The sequence below is a fragment of the Neophocaena asiaeorientalis genome, unplaced genomic scaffold, assembly GCF_003031525.2.
Source record: "Neophocaena asiaeorientalis asiaeorientalis breed wild unplaced genomic scaffold, Neophocaena_asiaeorientalis_V1.1 scaffold251, whole genome shotgun sequence".
Lineage (NCBI taxonomy): Eukaryota > Metazoa > Chordata > Mammalia > Artiodactyla > Phocoenidae > Neophocaena > Neophocaena asiaeorientalis.
This window is the reverse complement of record NW_020173377.1, coordinates 4,310,506-4,331,474: the sequence shown is the minus strand read 5'-3', so window position 1 is coordinate 4,331,474 and position 20,969 is coordinate 4,310,506. Positions and strand designations below refer to the sequence as shown.

The 20,969-nt window shown below is 37.9% G+C and overlaps 1 protein-coding gene across 1 annotated transcript in view; it reads left to right on the top strand.

The window, feature by feature from the left end:
- The window catches only part of ERC2 (ELKS/RAB6-interacting/CAST family member 2), an 823,240-nt gene that overhangs the window by 374,850 nt on the left and 427,421 nt on the right, over positions 1-20,969 (top strand). The window contains exon 7 of the mRNA XM_024746387.1: positions 19,366-19,503. Within this exon, the coding sequence (XP_024602155.1) occupies positions 19,366-19,503 (138 nt within the window). The remainder of the gene's footprint in view (positions 1-19,365; positions 19,504-20,969) is intronic.

The window sequence follows — 20,969 nt, the reverse complement described above, 5'->3', positions numbered from 1 at the left end:
AGCCTGCACTGCTGTTCTCCCCAGCTGGCTCTTCACAGCATTTATGTCTCTGCTGAGATGTTATCTTCTCTAAGAAGTCTTCCTAAGCGCCCTGTCTGACATAACTCTGTCCCAACTCCCATCATTCTCTTTTCCCTGGTCTGATTTATTTATTTTTTCCCCATAGGACTTCATACTTATCACTATCTGAAGTTACTATGTTTTATGAGCATTTGTTGACATGTTTATTAATTTCGTCCCCTAATGTGCATAAGCTCCACGGGGCCAGGGAGCTTGTCTGGCTTCTTCACCAGGTCTGCAAAGGTACCTGGCAAACAAATAGTAGCTCAATACTGAATAAATTTTTAAAAATATATAAAATCAGACATATCGGTAAATAAGATGCATTGATTTCTTATTAATGAACAGTTTACTGCACATTGTCTTATCACTGACCTTTACCGAGACTGTATCTGGGGGGTGGGGTGGGGGCAAAGGAAAGTGCTAATAGTATGTAGTCAGGCCAGTCTGGAATAAATGTTTAGAGAAGAGCTGTTCTTAAGCATGCTGTGTCCGATTCACATTAAATATTAAAAATTAAAGTGGTGGCTAGCTGACTATGGTTAAAGAAAAAAAAGAACGAAAAGCAGTGTTTAGAATCTGACAGACTTGAGTTCAAGTACTACTTTTCCATCTAGTAGGTATGTAATGGTTTCCTTGTCTGTAGAATAGGGATTATTGTCACCAAATCATAGGGTCATCATGAGGATTCAATCAACAAACATAGCACCTGGTGTGGGAGGCCTCCCTCTGAACATATGGTTTCCTTCTTGTTCCCTTCCTTCTTGAATTAAAAAAAAGACTGAGGTAGAGTTAGGCCAAACACTGAAGGAAATTAAGCCTTAATATTTAGACCAAGATAAGTATCGTGAGCAGATTTAACTTGCTTATCTGAATATAATTCTAGTTTTTTGGTGGTTCTTATTTACTTGTTTTAAAGAAAATCACCAAGGTAGCACATTTCTGGGGACTAAATAGAGCTGTACCTCATGTCTATCTACTGCTGGGTCATTGTGTTGCCTCTGTTGGAGTTCCACTGCATTTAGGCCTCTATGGTATAGAAGCTGCTGCTTTTTCTGTGGGTACAGTTCTACATCTGCAACTGATTGGGTTTGCAGATGGGCCTGTACAGAAATAATTAGCCACTTGCCCCTTATTTTGAGGTGCAAGTGGCCCCTCTTGCCAGCAATTACTGAATCATGGAAAAGAGGAAGCCTTAGGGGAGAGAGCCTGTGGAAATTTAAGTATGAGGGCAAATTTCTTTTATTTTTTTTTTAAGTTACAGCTATCTTTTTCTTTTAAAAAAGCACTTGTAAGTATGTAAAAGCCACCTTAGAACGGACCTGTCAGTAACTCAATGTACCTTTCCCAGAGTGAAATGCTTCAAATAGCTCCCATTTCCCTCCCCCTTAATTTTATTCTAAGGGATTATTTAAATATACCGTGTGCTTCGATTGCTACATTTGGTTTCACACTTGGTTCACACTACACATTAACTAATTATTGGTAAAATATCTGGCTCATGAGCTCTGATCCATTTTCCTTTGGAACGATCCCTGCTGCTTTGTGGCATCCCCTTACAGTTTACTCTACTTTTGTGGAGAATTTTGCAGTGATCTGTAGTGTTGCACCTTTGAATACATCTGGATTTGAATCACTAAACCTTACTGTTTTCTCTGATTAAGGACAGCACCCCGTGGTATTAGGGCACCAGAAGAGTTTGTTAATAAAGGTTAGAAGTTGTTGATGGCCATCTAGAAACATCAATCCATGAGGTTCAGAAATTACGTGGGGAGGATGCCTTGTACAATAAAAGAACAAAATGCATTCTAGATCTTAATAGGAAACAAAAGTGTATAAACAAAAGCAGACTGCTTCTTTAAATATCCAATTTCAGAACAAGACTAGCCTCCTAGGAAAGTTTAAGGAACCCTGAATGTAATTGGGAAAAGAAGGGGTTTACGTTTTCTTTAGTGTCAGACTAGCAGACGAGATTGAATTTTTGACACTTTGCAGAAGACAGACCCCTTTCCATTAGCTGAATAAATCTGGAGCCTGAGTCATTATTTTATTCTGTAAATTCTGCATCTGCTGTAATCAGACCTCTCAAGCACAGATGGTTCCTGCTGGAAGGAATGATGTTAAACTTTGATGGGAAGAAAATGAAAGGGCTGCTTACCCATTTCAGCTTGTCTATCCAACCCCAGGGTTTAAATCACAGGCCTGCAGGTTTGCTGTTCATAATCTTTTTGTGCTTCTTTCTCCCAATACATTTAAGATTCCGTGAAATTCTTTTACCAGGAACTTGAGAGGCAGAGAATATACAGAATCTGTTTCACTTACGCTGAAGCTCTGTCTGCTGGAATTTGCCAGGTCCTGTTGTTTTTATGAGTGCTTGTTATATCTTCATCTCCTTAGTTATGCCTTTGGCCTCCAGTGGGTACTAAGTGAAGATAGGTTGTGGATAAGGTTTGCCATGTAACTGGTGATTTCACGTGTTCAGAGTCTTTTAGGGAGACTGGATCTTCACAGGACCTTGCTTTCTCATAGAAGATGCTCCTATCAAATGCAAAAACCACTTAGGTATATCGATTCATGATAAGGAAGGTACAAGGGAAAAGGAACCTTCTCCCCCGGCCTCTACCTGGATCCATATTCTGGAAATGCTTTTTGAATTCTCAGACCTCTGAAAAATAACTTCACTTATGAGGGACTAAGGGAGAATATTGTCCATTTTTCTTGAAGGAGATGATGACTGAGGGAGAAATGGGTAGTTACTATTCATTTTGGACTCAGTTTGATATAAAAAGGTTTCCCTTTCAGTGTTTCTAAAACTTTGGTCCATCAACCGTTAGATCAAAATCACCTGTGGCACTTTTTAAAATATGCCGATTACCAAATCTCTCCATGGACCCAATGAGTCAGCACCTCCGGTCCTGTGACCCAAGAATCTGCATTAGCAGGTACCTAGACGATTCTTGTATGTGGTCAATTTGTATGTGGTCAATTTGGAAGCCCCACTTTTTTTTGTTTTTTTTTTTTTTTTTTTTTTTTGCGGTACGCGGGCCTCTCACTGTTGTGGCCTCTACTGTTGCGGAGCACAGGCTCCGGACTCGCAGGCTCAGCGGCCATGGCTCACGGGCCCAGCCGCTCCACGGCATGTGGGATCTTCCCGGACTGGAGCACGAACCTGTGTCCCCTGCATTGGCAGGCGGACTCTCAACCACTGTGCCACCAGGGAAGCCCCATGGATAATTTTTATATTTTAATAATTGATTATAGTTTTTGCAGATGTGTGACTCATCACAGCACAGTGAGTGATAGGAATAGATTATTCCGTTGGGACCCCTGACAGTATTTAGTTGTTTAAATCATTTGGATGCTAGTGTCTCAGAGGTTGCTGAATTACATGCTTATGGGCTTTTTGTCCACCCACTCCTTTGTTCCAAGGAAGAACATAATTCATTATGTCATAAAAAATTCTCAGGAAGGGTTTTGGCCTTAACCTCATGAAAACTCTTCATTTCCAGAGATTCTTTCATGCTTAGTTTCCAAAATATTTGAGATAAATGTTAAAGATGCTCAGAATTACTGTATAACATTTGTGAGGCTCAGACGCAACACCGTGGCTTTAGTAAGAATGACATGTAAGATTATGTGTCCCTGAAGAAATTCATCTGAAGTGAAGGGAAGCTGGGGCACAGGTAGGATCTCTCTTTGAGGTCCTGCCAGAGCCATTTATGACTGGGCTCTAGAAGGTTTAGCCTGGGGCAAGTCTCGCCAAGTATAGATAAAACACATTGTTTAAAGAGTCAAATGGAAAAACCAAAGGAAAAAAACCCCCACTAAGATACAGAGTGATCTTTTTACAGGTCAGCTCATGTATCTATTTGAGGAACTGTTACTTTTTATACTTCCTGTTGTTTCTAAGATGAAAATAAAGAGTGAATTTGCAAATCTTGTCTTTAATACTTGTATATAGCAGAACTCTCTTTTACAGATAGCCTGGTGATGGTGAAATATACTTTAATTTCTATCTCATAAAACTTTTATTCCAGGTGACAAAGAATTTTGATATACTGTTGGGTTATTTTACATATTATATTGATAGTGAAATTCATACATAGTGAGCTTCAGTAATAATGTACATTTTTCTAATCCACCACAAATACATTCTATAGCCACCAGATGTATTTCTTTGGTGGTTTCTGTTTCCAGCACATGTTACTATGTTTTTGAAATGGAACATTTGCTGTAGGGGACAGAACATTTAACATGAAGGATACTAACCAGTAACAAAATAAATTGTCTGCAAATAATGATGTAGGGTGCTTTGACATAATGTTTCTATTTTTCAGTCTGGTAGTTCATCTCCCTGTCCTTCCTTTGGGTTTGTATTTGAGTTGGGGAGAAAGAGCCAGGATTTGTTTATTTAGGAGGTAGATTCAAGAGTCCAAAAATGAACCATGTCCTAATCCTCCCCACAGTGGCTCTTAACAACATGGTGGGGGAAAGTTTTGAAATGCTATCTCTTCTTAGGAGGAAATTTTCTGCAATGTGAGTATTTTATCCTATTAAGTATTTCTTAAATTAAAGAACATAGATAGACTACTTTAAGTTGGAAAATAGTTTCTTGGGTACTAGAGTGTTGTCATTTTGCCCCCAAATGCATACATATTTTAATTTCAAATTCAGTTTCTTCTATTATTTCATTTTTGAACTCAAAAGATATAAATTTTATTCTTATCCCCTCCATGGGTTTCAAATGTTTAGCTCATAAAATTATATAACCTCTTAGAAAAGCAAAAGACCCTAAGCCAAATTTAGAGTTCAAAACAAGGACTATAAATAAAATGATTTTTTAAAAATAAAAAGCCTCTTAAAACCCCAAGAAGACAGTCAGAATTGTGAAAAGACATCAACTTGAAGTAATTTAAATGACACAGTTTTATGGCTGTCTTAGAATGACCTTGAGAAAATATTTCCCGAAATGAATTCTCTCTTAAATAATTCTTTTAGACAGGGTCTTGAAGAACAAACTCTCTTGAAGTGAATTGTTTTCTTTGATGCTGCTATTTTCCTGCAAATTCCAGAGGACAGAATCTTTGGTTTTAACTTAAGATAATGAAAGTAATTTTCCTTTGAGAACCCGGTTTTCGGCTGAATTGTAAAGCCTGTCTGCAGGTGAGATTTAATTTAATCCTTTGAGTACTTAAGAAGCATTCCTGAGACAGTGGCCAAAAAAGTGACAAGATTAGCACTTTGTTTATTGACAGTGTGTGGAGGAGAAAAGACTTTTATCCTGAAGAGTTTAATGATTTTTTTGAGTGATCTTAATGGCAATTTTTAATTACTAAAATATTCATTATTTAAATAGTCAAAGATTAGATGGTGCACTTAAAAGTTAAAGCTAGTTGCAGTTGAATTGCAGCCTAGGAATTAAATAGCAACAAAACAAGCGTGAAAGGCAGGTAGTATCCTGTTAACTAAATTTCAAGTTTAGAATAGAGAGTGAAAAATGAATGTGTAAATATTAAAAGAAAATAAAATGAAAATCTGCACAAGATCAGTTACAGTGATATCTTTCTCAGAATCATATATAAGATTATGAGATTTTAAAGATTTTACAAGATGTTTCTATTTGTCCCATTATTTCTTTTTTAATCCCTCCTTCTTCCATGTGAGTTTTGTGTGTTCCAATAAGCAAATTATTTTTTGTGATGTCAGATACTATTAGAATAAAGAAGTCCATAAAAATTAAAGGTATATGCATCGTTGAAACTTGATACAAAAGCTATATAATGTGTAAAGCTATGACTTTCAGGTAAAATCGGTGTTATATAAATTTTAAAACTATATCCTGTTCAATGCGTGTGCAAATGTACTTTTGCTGCATATAGTAATTCCCCTGTATACATTTTTCTTTTTCTTTTCTTTTGGGGAGTACAAAATATGAAAAAAAATGCAATATTTTACATTCTAACTTTGATGGGTTTTCAGTTTTTTTATGCGGAAAACAAAAGTGGAATCTTTTTATCATGACTTTCAGCAGAAATCAGTTTGCAGGACGTTAGGAAACTTTTCTGTTTAGGAGGCTCCAGACCTCTTAACCACCCTGCCATCCTCCCAATAAGTTTAGCCATGGTTAGCAAACCATGAAAGTATAGTTTACAACAATTATTTATTAATATTTTTACATCATGAGAATTTCTAGGAGCTCTTTTGGACCTTGCCTGTCATTTTCTCATTGGACAGTTTCGGGATGTTCCATCTTAGAACAATTTAGGGATGTTTTAAATTTGCTGCCTATTCATTTTATGTCTAAAGGAAAATTATACAAAATTCCATACTATTTGGGAACATGCTGTCTTGGTTAGGGTTTGGATCACATTTTAAAATTAGTTTTAAAAGAAAGGAAATCATATAAATGCTCTGGAATTCAGATAAGCACCAAGCATGGGAAGCAGGCACTTTTATTTTAGAGAGCTTATCCATTGGGGTCAGACTGCTGATGATAAAAGAACATTCTAGACCTTTAGATACTGATTATGTGCTTTGCAGAGCTGTGTTCTCTTCTGCTTTCTCCCTGTCCGTTTGAATTTGGGTGTTGGTAGAACTTGCTGAGTGCAGTGTCTCAAGTATTCCACAGGGTGTCATGATGTGGTCATTTGTTCTCAGGAACACTGTTGTGGGAGGTAATTTGAGCCAAGGCTCATCTAGAATTTAAAAGGACTCGTTTATTTTGGTTACAGTCAAGGAATATTTACCGAGGGCCTACTATGTGCCAGCCCCATGATAGGAAACGTAGATCTTAGTGGTATCATGCAAGTCCTTTTCTTCACTTTGTGTTAAGCATTTTCGCTGAGGGAATATTTACCAACGCAGTGAATTTGTTTGAGTTTCTTTGAACTTATTTACCATGTAACTTCATGCCACTTGGGAGTGAAACTCAAATGGAGTCTGATTTGGAAACTACTCAACCCTCCAGTTAGACTCTTGTTCCTTTCCATCCTTTCCATCTATCATCTGGTGGGAATTGGTCCCTAGGTGTGCTGATATAGGAAGGGGGCTGAGAGTCTCTGCTCTGAAATGCTCCTGAATAACCGTGGAGAATCTGAGGCAGGGCAGGAGTCTCTAGAGTCAGACAGTCTGAGTGTGAACCCTCCTTTCACCACTAGTTGTTTGGATTACCTTAAACAAGTTACTTTGCTTCTTTTCATTTTAAATCAGTGATGGGATTTTGAAGAGCAAGTTAAACAATCCATTTCTCAAAAAACATTTAGTGGCTTCCAGTTCTGGGATAAGGTGGCATAAACTCACTTGTTCCTGCTCCTTCTCTCTAAATACAAGTTAATTTAGATTGTCTGGAAATAATTCAACAGACCATCATAAAAGGACCCTGAAAGGGGGAAAAGAAGAAGGAGGACTGGCTGTGGGCCTCGGGAATTGAAGGATGCCTCATTGAGTTCCCTGGGTTATCTTGTTCTTCCTTATACATCCCTGACTGGAGCTGGAGAGCCCTGCAATTCTGAACTGCCAACAGAAATAGATGAAAGGAAGGAAGGGAAGAAGGAAAAGAGAGAGAGGCAGGCACAGTGAGAGATACAGAGAGACAGAGGAATGAGGGTGGGAGGAAGAGAAGAAGGGAATGCCTGCTTTCCCTTTGGGAAAGGGGAAGCCCAGCTGGGACTTAGCAGTGGCCCAGTCTGCCCACAGCAGCATTGCTAGCAGAGCTCCAATGAGCTGATCCATCCTCCGTCTCACACCTGCCAGCAGTGGTGGGCTCAAGTTGCCCACAGCAGCTTTATCAGTAGAGCTAGGGCAGCCTAACCCATCCCCAGACCCAAAACCCCTAGCAACAAGCCACTCTGCCCCTAGCAGTGATGTCAGCAAGTCAAGGAAGCCAACCAGATCCCACATACTAAACTGAAATAGGGTGACTGCCTGCTAAAATCGAAGATACAAATAGGAAAACAAAACAAAACAAACCTTTTAAGGTATATTCAAAATGTCCAGGATACAATTGAAAATCTCTCATCATACCAAGAACCAGAAAAAAAAATCACAGTTTGAGTGAGGAAAGAACTAATGCCAACACCAAGATGAATCAAATATTGGAATTATCTGATAAAAAATTTAAAACAATTATCATAAAACTGATTGAACAAGTACTGAATCCTTACAGTGAGGTTTTCTACTTCTTGAAAACCTTACTGGAAGGATTCAATAGTAGAGTGGAGACAACAGATGATAGAATCAAGTAAAATTGAGGACAGATCAATAGAACTTAGTCTGAATAACAGAGACACTGTAGACTGGAAAATAAATGAATACAGCTCAGGGACCTGTGCAATAACAAATACCTAACATATTGCTGGAGTACTAGAAAGAGAGGAGAAAAAGAATATGGAGCTGAAAAAGTATTCAAAGTAGCAATAGCTGAAATTTCCCAAATTTGGGAGAAGGTATAAACCTATAGATTCAAAAAGATGAGTGAACCCAAAATAGGATAAACCCAAACCCAAAGAAATCTATACCAAGGCACATCATAATTAAACCTCTAAAAACTAAAGATAAAAAAAATCTTAAAGCAATCAGAGAGAAACCACTCAATATTTATAGAGAAATAAATACCAAATAAAATGATGGTAGATTTCTCATCTGAAACTATGGAATCCAGAGAGATTTGACACATTTTTCAAGTGCAGAAAGAAAAATCTTTCAGCCACATGTCCTCTATCTGGTGAAACTATCCTTCAGGAGTGAATAGGGAACTAAAGACGTTTTCAGATAATGGGAAACCAAGAGTATTTGTCACTAGCACATATATCCTTTTTTTTTTTTAATTGAAGTAAGTTGATTTATAATGTGTTAATTACTGCTGTACAGCAAAGTGATTCAATTATACATAGATATACATTCTTTTCTAACATATTCTTTTCCATTATGGTTCATCATAGGATATTGAATATAGTTCTCTGTGCTGTACAGTAGGACCTTGTTGTTTATCCATTCTGTATACAAAAGCTTACATCTACTAACCCCAACCTCTCACTCCATTTCTTCTCCAACCCCCTCCCCCTTGGCAACCACCAGTCTTTTCTCTATGTCCATGGTTCTCTTTCTGTTTCATAGATAGGTTCATTTGTGTCATATTTTAGATTCCACATATAAGTGATATCATATGTATTTGTCTTTCTCTTTCTGACTTACTTAGTATGATAATCTCTAGTCATATATATATATATATATATACTATATCTTCTTTATCCATTCATCTGTCAATGGACATTTAGGCTATTGTGAATAGTGCTGCTGTGAACATAGGGGTACATATATCTTTCTGAATTATAGTTTTGTCTGGATATAGTCCCAGGAGTGGGATTGCTGGATCATAGAGTAATTCCATTTTTAGCTTTCTGAGGAACCTCTATACTGTTTCCCACAGTGGCTGCACCAACTTACATTCCCACCAACAGACTAGCACATGTATCCTTAAAGAAAGACTAAAGAAAGCTCTCTAAAAAGAAAGGAAATGATAACAGAAGGACTAGCACTTCAGAAAAGAAGGAAGAACAGTGGAATGGAAGGAAATAGAACTGGATGTAATAGACTGTCTTTCTCTTTTAAGTTTCTGGAATCATATTTGACGGTTGAAGCAAAAATCATAACAGTATCTGTTGTGCTCAATGTATATAAAGGAAATAATGAGATAACTATATATTAAAAATGGGTAAGGTAAAAGGACCTTAAAGGAAGTACAATTTCAATACTCCATTTGAAATGGTAAAACATTTATATCAGTAGGTTGTGACGTGTTGCATATGTAAATTGCACCACATATGGCAATTTCTAAGAAAATATGCAAAACTCTATACTCAAAAATTGTATAAATAATTGAAGATGAAATCCTAAAAATACTTCAGGTAGCTCTCAGGAAAGCCAGGAAAGAGAAACAGAGGAATGAGGAACCAAGGAAATAAACAGAAAACAAATGATAAAATAGCAGAAGTAAGCCCTAACATATCAATAATTACTTTATATAAATGGTCAAAATATACCAGTTAAAATACAGAGATTGCCAGAGTGGATTCAACAACAGCAATAACAGCAACAAAAATGTGACACGACTATATACTGTCTATAAGAAATTCACTTCAAACACAATGTCATAGGTAAGTTGAAAGTAAAAGAATTGAAAAAGATATCACGTTAAGACAAATTTTTTAGAAGGAGGAATGGCTATATAAATATCAGAAAAAGTAGATTTAACAGCAAAGAAAACCACCAGGGACAATAGGTGACATATAATAATAAAAGACGTAATCCACCAACAAGACAGCAAATCTAAATGTGTATGCACCAGCTAAAAGAGCTTCAAAATATATGAACTAAAACCAGATAGAAGTGAAAGGAGAAGTAGACAAATTCACAATAATAGTTGGGGACTTCAGCACCCCACTATCAACAATTGATAGAACTAATTACAGGAATTAGCAAAGATATAGAAGAACTGAACAGCTATCAACTAACAAGAGCTATTTGACATATATAGTACACTCCACCCAACAACTGCAGATTATACATTACTTTCAAGTATGCATGTAACATTCACCAAGATAGACCATATGCAGAGTGGTAAAACAAACCTCAACATAGTTAAAAGAATTTAATTCATAGAGTATGCTCTATGACAATACTGGAATCAAACTACAATTCAGTAATAGAGAAGAGAATCTACAAATAATTTATGGTTCACAGATGCTAAATAGATAATAATCCATGCTTCAAAAGTGAAGTCTGGGGCTTCCCTGGTGGCGCAGTGGTTGAGAGTCCGCCTGCTGATGCAGGGGACGCGGGTTCGTGCCCCGGTCCGGGAAGATCCCACGTGCCGCGGAGCGGCTGGGCCCGTGAGCCACGGCCGCTGAGCCTGCGCGTCCGGAGCCTGTGCTCCGCAACGGGAGAGGCCACAACAGTGAGAGGCCCACGTACTGCAAAAAAAAAACAAAAAAAAAACTGAAGTCTCAAAGAAAAAATATACATATAACTGAATGGAAATGAAACTACAACATATCAGAATTTGTGGAATGCAGCTAAAGCAGTGCTGAGAGGGAAATTTATAGCGTTAAATACTTACATCAGAAAAGAAGAAGGGTAGCAAATGAATATTCAAAGTTCCTACCTCAGTAAACCAGTAAAAGAAGAACAAAATAAACCCAAAACAAGTATAAGTAAGGAAATAATAAATACAGAGCATGAATAAATAAAATTGAAACCACAGAAACAATAGAAAAAATCAATAAAATTAAAAGCTGCTTCTTTGGGAAAAAAATCGATAAAATTGATAAAAAGATAAAAGAGAGAAGGTACCAATCAACAATATCAGAAATGAAACAAGACACCATTATAGATTCTGTAGTCATTAAAAAGTTGAGAGAGGAATATTACAACTTCATACTCATAAATTTGATAGCTTCGAGGAAATGGCCCAATTCCTCAAAAACTGCAAATTACCAGACTCAACCCAGATGAAATGGATAACATGAATAATCTTATAACAGTTAAATAAGTTGAATTTGTAATTTAAAAGCTCTTGAAAAAGAAATTTCCAGGCCCAGATAGTTTCACTTAAGATTTTTACCAAATAGTTAAAGAATTAACACTATTATTACTTAATCTCATGCTGAAAAAGGGATGTTGGAATATTTTCCAACTAACTTATAAGGCCAGTATTACCTTGACACCCAAAGCAGAAAAATAATATTAAAAAAAAAAAAAGCAAAAGCAAAGAAAAACCCTCCAGAACAAAACTACAGACCACTATCTCTCACGTGTGTTGTCCTGTATCCTGAGACTTAACTGAACACACAGAAATTAACTACATTTGTATAAGCTAACAATGAATATGTGGAAGCTAAAATTAGAAACATAATACCATTTATATTAACTCCAAAGAAACTGAAATACTTAGATATGAACTTACCAAAACATGTACACGTTCTGCATGCTGAAATTAACGAAACGTTAATGAAAAAAATCAAAGAAGATCTAAACAAAGGAGTTATGCACTGTATTCATGGTTTGAAAGACTCAACATAGTAAAGGTGTCAATTCTCCCAAAACTGAGCTGTAGGTTTAATGAAATTTCTATCAAATTTCCATCAAGGGTTTTTATTGAAGTAGACAAGCTTATTATAAAAAATTTTCGGAAAGACACAAGCCCTAGATTAACTAAAGCATTCTTTGAAAAAAAGAATAAGGTAGGAAATATCACTTTACTGGTATTAACTCTTACAATGTAAGTACAGTAATCAAGAGAGTGTTGTATTATTGGAGAGACAGAGACATAAATCAGTGGAACAGAACAGAGAACCCGGAAATACACCCACACAAAGATGCTTAACTGATATTTTGCAAACATGCAAAAACATTTCAGTGAAGGAAGGATAGCCTTTTTTTAAACAAGTGTTGCTGGATCAACTGAACATCCATAGATAATAAAAATGAACATTAGCCTAAATCTCACACCTTATGCAAAATTAACTCAAAGTAGATCGTGGACTTAAATGTAAAACATAAAACTATAAATCTGTGAGAAAAACTATAGGATAAAATCTTCAGAATGTAGGGCTAGGTAGCAAGTTCATAGAATTGATATTAAAGGCATGAACTATAGAAAGAAAGGGTAATAAATTGGCCTTTCTGTTCTGTGAAAGCAAGTATAAGTGGTGCAGCCACTCTGCAAAACAGTTTGGGAGTTTCTTATACAGCTAAATTACAACTCTCATAAGGCCCAGCAGTTGTACTCGGGCAGCATTTATCCCAGTGAAAAGAAAACTTATGTTCATGGAAAAAACTAGTGCATAAATGTTTATAGTTGCCTATTTGTAGTAGCTAAAAACTGGAAAAAATCCAACATCCTTAGATAGGTGAATGGTTAACCAAGCTGATGTATCCATACCATGGAATACTAGTTAGCAATAAAAATGAATAGATTATTGGTAAACATAACAACTTGGCTGGATCTCCAAAGAATCATACTGTGTGAAAAAAAGCCAATGCCAAAACACCATACTTTCAGGGATAGTTTCTATATATGAAATTGAGTTATTTGTAGTGAGGTGGATGGACCTAGAGATTGTCATACAGAGTGAAGTAAGTCAGAAAGAGAAAAACGAATACTGTATGCTAGCACATATATATGGAATCTAAAAAACAAAAAAGGTTCTGAAGAACCTAAGGGCAGGACAGGAATAAAGATGCAGACATAGAGAATGGACTTGGGGACACTGGGAGGGGGAAGGGTAAGCTGGGATGAAGTGAGAGAATGGCATGGACACATACACACTCCCAAAGGTAAAATAGATAGCTAGTGGGAAGCAGCCACATAGCACAGGGAGATCAGCTCGGTGCTTTGTGACCACCTAGAGGGGGGGGATAGGGAGGGTGGGCGGGAGATGCAAGGAGGAGGAGATATGGGGATATATGTATATGTATAGCTGATTCACTTTGTTATAAAGCAGAAAGTAACACACCATTTGTAAAGAAGTTATACTCCAATAAAGATGTTAAAAAAAAAAAAGAAAAAAATTCATATGGAATCTCAAAGGACCCTGAATAGCCAAAACAGTCTTGAAAATGAAGAATGAAGCTGGAAGAAATCACACTTTCTGATTTCAAAACTTACTGCAAAGTTATTATATGCAAAACAGTGTAGTACTGGCATAAACACAAACCATGAATGGAGAGTCCAGAAGTAAACCCTCACATATATGGTCCCATGACTTTTGACAGGGGTTCCAGGACCATTCAGTGGGGAAAGGAGTCTTTTCAACAAATGGTACTGGGAAAAAACTGGATATCCATATGCAAAAGAATGAAGTTGGACTTTTACCTGACGCCATATACAAAAATTAACTCAAAATGGATCAAAGACCTACATGTAAGACCTAAAACTCTTAGAAGAAAATACGGACCAAAAGCATCACAACATTGGATTGGCAGTGATGTCTTGATTATAACACCAAAGGCACAGGCAATGAGAGAAAAAAATAAACAAATTGGATTTCATGAAAAAATTTAAAAATTGTGCATCCAAAGACAATATCAGCAGAGTGAAAAGGCAACCCATAGAATGGGAGAAAATACTTGTAAATTATGTATCTGATAAGGAAATAATATGCAGAATATAGAGAGAAATTCTGAAACTCAACAACAAAAATCAAACAACTTGATTTAAAAATTGGCAAAGGACTTGGAGAGACATTTTAAAGAAATACAGATGGCCAATAAGCACCTTAAAAGATCACACAACATCATTAATCACTGGGGAAATACAAATCAAAACTACAATTAGATACTATCTCACACCTGTTAGGATGGCGACAATCAAAAACAAACCAGAAAAGTGGGCAGGATGTGGGAAAATTGAAACCCTTATATACTGTAGGTGAGAATGTAAAGTGGTACATTCTCATACTGTGGAAAACAATATGGTGGTTCCTCAAAAAATTAAAAGTAGAACAACCATATGATCCAGCAACTCTGATTCTGGGCATATAACCAAAAGAATTGAAAACAGGGTCTCAAAGAGGTATTTGTACACTCATGTTCATAGCAGCATTTTTCACAATAGCTAAAATGTATAATCAACCTATGTATCCATCAGCAGATGAATGGATAAGCAAAATGTGGTATATACATACAGTGGAATGTTATTCAGTATTAAAAAAGGAAGGAAATTCTGATGTATGCTCTGGATGAACCTTGAGGACATTATTCTAAGTGAAATAAGCCAATTACACAAAAACCACTGTATGATTCTACTTATATCAGGTACTCAGAGTACTCAGAATTGTAGATGCAGAAAGTAGAATGGTGGTTGCCAGAGGCTGGGGGTAGGGGGAATGGAAAGTTATCATTTAATGGGTAGTTTCAGTTTTATAAGATGGAGTTTTAGAGGTGGTTGACGGTGTTGGTTGTACGACATTATGAAGGTATTAAATACTACACTGCTACTGAAGTATACACTTAAAAATGGGTTAGATGGCAAATTCTTTATGTGTTTTACCACAATAAAAAAAAGAAAAGGTATTTCTGAAGCATTATGAGAGATTTGCAGGCCTGTAAATTCATGCTTCCCAAGCTACCTGTTTCTTTTTTAAAATATATAATTTGTCATGGAACAATATGTGGTCCTGCTGTGTATGATCATTGTGAAGTTCTGGCCACATGTGACTCGTGTTCAGAAATATCTCAGTTTGTCTATACACTGCTCACGGTGACAAGTCCATCAGTCTTGTTCTTGAATATTGGTGTGATACATAGGCACTCTCGATTTTTGTAGTTATCTTATAGACTGGCAACAAAGAGTTGCATGGACCACATTTGGACAAGTGTCTAAGTCAAATCTTAGCTTTATAGGCGTTAGGTACTTGAGAGAGAGAGACAGTTGGGAGAAATTGTTTCAGGATGGTTCAGTTTCCAGGTTTGGGAGCTAACAACCATGCTCTCCCTAGGTGTGTAGATATGGGTTCTTTTTCTTTCTTTCTTTTTTTTTGGCTACCCATATTTTGAACTCTCTTCTGATCTTATGAAGGACCTTTCCTGATGGAAGGTGAAAATGTCAACACTTGGTTTCTCAGCCTCCTTTGCAGCTGTGCTGTGTACCCGACCCTGGCTCTGCTCATTAGATGTAGCTGCCCCAGAGTTGCTGGAATTTTGAGAATGTGGTGTGCTCTCTGCTGCAGAGACTGTAAGGTCGAGGCCATGGCGCTGCACAGCTACAGGGCTAGTGGTGGTTTTCAGTGGTCCATGGCAGCTGGGTTTGTGCTGTAAATCTCAGTTTCTGGTATTCTGCAGCTGGGGCAACAGTGTTGGTAGGCCTGGAGCTTCAGAAATCAGTCTGAAGCCATTAGGATTAGGGCAGCCTGGTGACCTCCAGGGCCTGAGCTCTCCCTGCCCCTGCCCCCTCTCCAGTGGTCTGCTCTGAGAGGTGCAGGTACCACTTCAGCAAAACTGGCTCCTTCCGAGTCTCCTTAGCTGTGATGAAAAGGCAGCTTAGTTCAAAGGCAAGGACAACCCTGTGCTCAGGTCCATCTCTAGCCCTCTTCTGCTCAGGCCCATCTCTTATTTTATCAAGTCACAGTGACCAGTGAGTTGACTATGTTGCTTAGGTGGATTCAGTTTTTTGCAGCATGTGGAATTTCTCACAAAATCCTCATTTTCCATCCCCAGTCCTAAACCCTGGTTTTCAATTTGCTTATTTTTCATTGCCTGCTATTTCAACCTAGTACAACCTCACCCTTTGAAGAAAAGTTTCTACTTTTTTTCTTGTAAATGTTGTTAATAATTTACAAACATTAGAAAGCTGCAAAATAATTTTTAAAAAGATACAGAATTTTACATTTGCCCCAGTCTCCTAAATTTAAAATTTTAAGAATTGAGTCCTCCTTGGAGTAAGAAAGGAATATTTCCTCTTACAATGAGTCCTTTTAAAAAGCACAAACTTACTGTTCAAAACACATTTAAAGAACCATTCTTATATTTTGTAGTTGATCTTAAATATCTTTTATTCTGTCTGTTATGTTCAAGGAGAACAAGCTGGCAGATGCAGTAAAGTATAAAGAAGAAAAGTAAAATCATCATTCATACCACTGCCAAATAATACTTTAGTGAATTCCATATATATATTTTGTTGTTGTTGTTCTATGGTAGAATTTTCTCTTTTTACAAAGAAATATCGTATGATTTTACATTCTACTCTTTTTCCTTCTCATTCTCTGATTTCTACTTAGTTATCAGTTGTATGCAAACATGATTTTAAATACTTGCATAATGGTTTAAATTTTTATATACAAATATAAACTAAAAATTACCCATAATTTTACCAACCAGATAATCTTGGTTGGCATTAAAAATGAATAAAACCCACATGGTTAGAAAATTCAAGCAGAGAACTACAGAAATGTTCAGAAAGGAGAAACAGAAGGCCTCTTCCACAGTTTTGTACCCTAGACCCTTTCCCCCAAAGTTAAACACTATTAAAATTTCTTGTGAATTTTTTCTCCAGAAAAAAATTTTATATTAATAGCTGTGTATATGTATCTATTTATAGGCTTATTTTTTATTTACACAAGAGGCTATATATTCCCCACCCTGGTCTGTACCTTGTCTTTATTAAGAATCATTCTTGGTGATCTTTGTGCAACGTTTTTAAAGTGGTGTATCCCTACCTCTATAAATGTCTCCAGTTCCAGCTCTGTGTTTCAATCTTGTCTGTGGTATAATTGGCTCTTCTGCTGAGTTCTTAGATGTGAGATAATAGCTATGTCACTCCTGTGTCTCACCAGCCCACATTTCTCCAGCTCTTATCGCCTACCTGAGTATTCCTTGGACCACTGACCCTCAACATCCTTAATCTCCCCAGTAACTGAGGAGGCCCCAGGGAGTCTCACAGCAGTCTTCTTTAGCCTCTATTTGCAGCGCCCGAAGTCCCTTGAAATCAGTGATGCCACTACACCAGGGCTGATGCCCTGAGAGAAAGTCTCCTTTCTTCTGTCCAGGGCACTGTCTCCCAGGGTGAACACGGGGAACTTAATCAGTTTGCTTGGAGCCACCATGGATTTGCACACGTGTGTACGCAAATGTGGGTGTGAGTGTACTCAAAATAATAACACACACTCTCTCAAGAGTCAGTCCTCTCAGCTGCTGGCTTCTTCTGTATAATGGCTACATTCTGATATGTAACCATCCATATTTTTGCTCACTCATAGATTTGCTTATTGTACTGTGTAACCCCGTGAACACTTGTCTGGAACGGAGGGAGCCTTTGTTCTGAGTGCAGATGATTATACCTTTTGAGTTCCTGTGTTTTGCATGGAGGGACACTGAATTCTTACAGTGGTAGCTGAATAGGATACAATGCATTTTGATGAAGGAGAAGGTTAATTATTTCCCCAAACCAGGATGCCTGTCTCAAGGCAGAAAACATGTCTTATTAAAAAATACATTGGCAAAAAAAAGGAAGGAGAAGAAGGAAGGGGGAGGAGAAAGGGAAAAATAAAAGAAAGAAGGAAGGCGCAAAGGATGGTGGGAAGAATGGAAGGAGGAAATGTCCATCTGCATTAGGCCACATCTATTTTAATCATTGGAAAAATTAGCCACGTCCTCTGTCCTCAGATTGAGGCTCAGCATCTTTGCATTCAGAACTATTTTGATGCTGCTACTGCTGCCACCTCCACTGTCAACCCTCCTCCTTCTCATTATTGCTTCTACTCTTGTCATTATTTGTATTGCCATTCCAGATTCATGCTACGTGAATCGAGTAATCTCCAAATTTGTTTGAGTCACACATTGTGAAACATGCATTTGGAATGATTTCCTGAGAAAGCCTGGGTGCAGAATACAAATATTTTGAATGGACTTATCTTAGAGTTGTACTGCTTTTTTTCCTTGTCAATTTAAAACCCTTAATATGAATAAATTGTTTGTACAGTGGGACTTTTTTTTAATCCTTAGATAAGAAATACAAGGTTTGAAAGCAGAGAATAAAAACATGAATGATAATGTACGCAATGCCCAAGAGAAGGTCCTTGCTGTTGTTCCTGGGCAGGCGTTATAATCGGCTATTTGGTGTGTTTATTTCAGGCTGCAGATAGTGGATAAAAGTGGCTGGTTGGTTGCCAGCACATGACTTATTTGCCAGATGGAGTGTTTAGTACTTGTTACATTTGATTTATATCACAGGTTCTTCCCATTAACAGTCTACTGGTGATAACCTACTTGGCTTTTCATGTGGTTACTTGAAACAGCCACTTGACAACATTTGGCATATCACAAAGTTTAATACTGAATAAAGGAGTGAGTGAATGACTACATAGGTTCTGCCTTATAGTGATACGGTGCTCAGTGCAGAATGAGCACCCAGTACGTGTCTGTTCATTGAATAAAGTAATGCTGAATATGTGTTTCTCTGATTCACTGCACCAAGATTAGGTTTATGGACTTGAGACTTAAAGGGCTGGTGAAAGAGGTAGAAATAGATAGAAATAATAGTGCTTACATGTCTGAAGGGCTTGCATTTGCATGGAGGGAGATATTCTGCTCGTCTGTATTGCCATTTAAACACGAAGTTGAATTACATGGAAGAAAGAAGGTCTCTTCATAATGGCCTTGATTCTGAGTCAAAGTGTAACTTCATAATACTGACAATTTCCATAATCTTGGGTCTTTTAAAATTTTTCTTTTTAGATAGGTCCACTTCAGGGACCTTGGCACTGAATATGTAATAAAATGTGCATTAAATATGGTGATCTTTACTTTCAGATTGAAAACTTGCAAGAACAACTTAAGGATAAAGACAAGCAACTGACCAATCTGAAAGACAGAGTGAAGTCCTTGCAGACTGATTCCAGTAATACGGATACTGCACTGGCGACGCTTGAGGAGGCTTTGTCAGAGAAGGTAAGCTTGGACTAAAAATTAGCAGGGGTATCAGGATTTAGGGAAGCATGATTGGGAGGAAATGATCCAAATGCATTTCAGTGAGCTTGTTTTTCTTCATGCACCCGCACTAAGCCTAGTCCCAGTTGGGCCTCCCACTCCCGTGCTCGCCCTTCGCAGTAGACTTGGCACGCTGAAGCCAAGGGGTGTCTTTTTGAAATGCATATCTGGTCACATCACCCTTGGCCCTGATTAAAAACCTTCACTACCTTGTCATTGTTTTTAGGATGATAAAGACTGAAATCTTTAACCTCACCCATAGGGTCCGACCCTTCATCTGCTTTGGCTCTTCCCTTCTCCCTCCCTCCCTCCCTCCCTTCCTTCCTCCCATCTTTCCTTCCTTCCTCCTTTTCCAGCCTCATCCCCCATCTCTCTTCCCTCATTCTTTGTGCTCTAGGCATACTGGCCTTCTAGATTTCTTTTTTAATTAATTTATTTTTATTTTTGGCTGTATTGGGTCTTCGTTGCTGCACGCGGGCTTTCTCTAGTTGCGGCGAGCTGGGGCTACTCTCTGCTGTGGTGCTCAGGCTTCTCATTGCGGTGGCTTTTGTTGTTGCAGAGCATGGGCTCTAGGTGTGCGGGCTTCAGTAGTTGGGGCATGTGGGCTCAGTAGTTGTGGCTTGCAGTCTCTAGACCGCAGGCTCAGTAGCTGTGGCGCACGGGCTTAGTTGCTCCGCAGCATGTGGGATCTTCCCAGACTAGGGCTTGAACCCATGCCCCTTGCATTGGCAGGCGGATTCTCAACCACTGTGTCACCAGGGAAGCCCCGGCCTTCTAGGTTTTTAAGTGCACCATTGTTCCCTCCTGCCTCAGACACTTTGCACATGCCATTACTGAGCCTAGAATGTTCTTTACTCTTTGCAGACTTAATTTCTCTTCTTCAGAGAGCTCAACTTCCTGAGAAGCTGTATAGCACAGTAGTCAAGAATGTGGACATGGGAGTCAGACTGCTTGGGTTCAAATCCTAGGTCTGACACTTACTACTTAGGGCAAGTTACTTAACCCCTCGCTTTCTCAGTTTTATCATTTGTAAAAGAGGATAATAATAGTACCTACTTTAGTGGAATATGTTGAGGAGAAGATGCACTAATATATGGAAAGTGTTGAGAATAACAGGCATAATAAGTTATAGCTGTTATTATTATTATCAGTCATTTTCTCAGGGAAGCCTCCTAGGTAAAATCCTCTCTTATGTTCTCATGAACACCGTGAATTTCCCAGAGCTCTTGTCACAATCTTAATTGTTCATTTATCTGTTTTAATGTGATTAATTGGTCTTCTCTGCTGGACTCCAAGCCTGAGCAACATACCCGTATATATGTGTTATTTGTGTGTGTTAGCTTACCTTCCCCCAGTGCCTAGCACAGTACCTGCATGGGGGAGTGCTCAGTGGGTGTTGATTGAGTGAGTCGCCACCATATGACAGG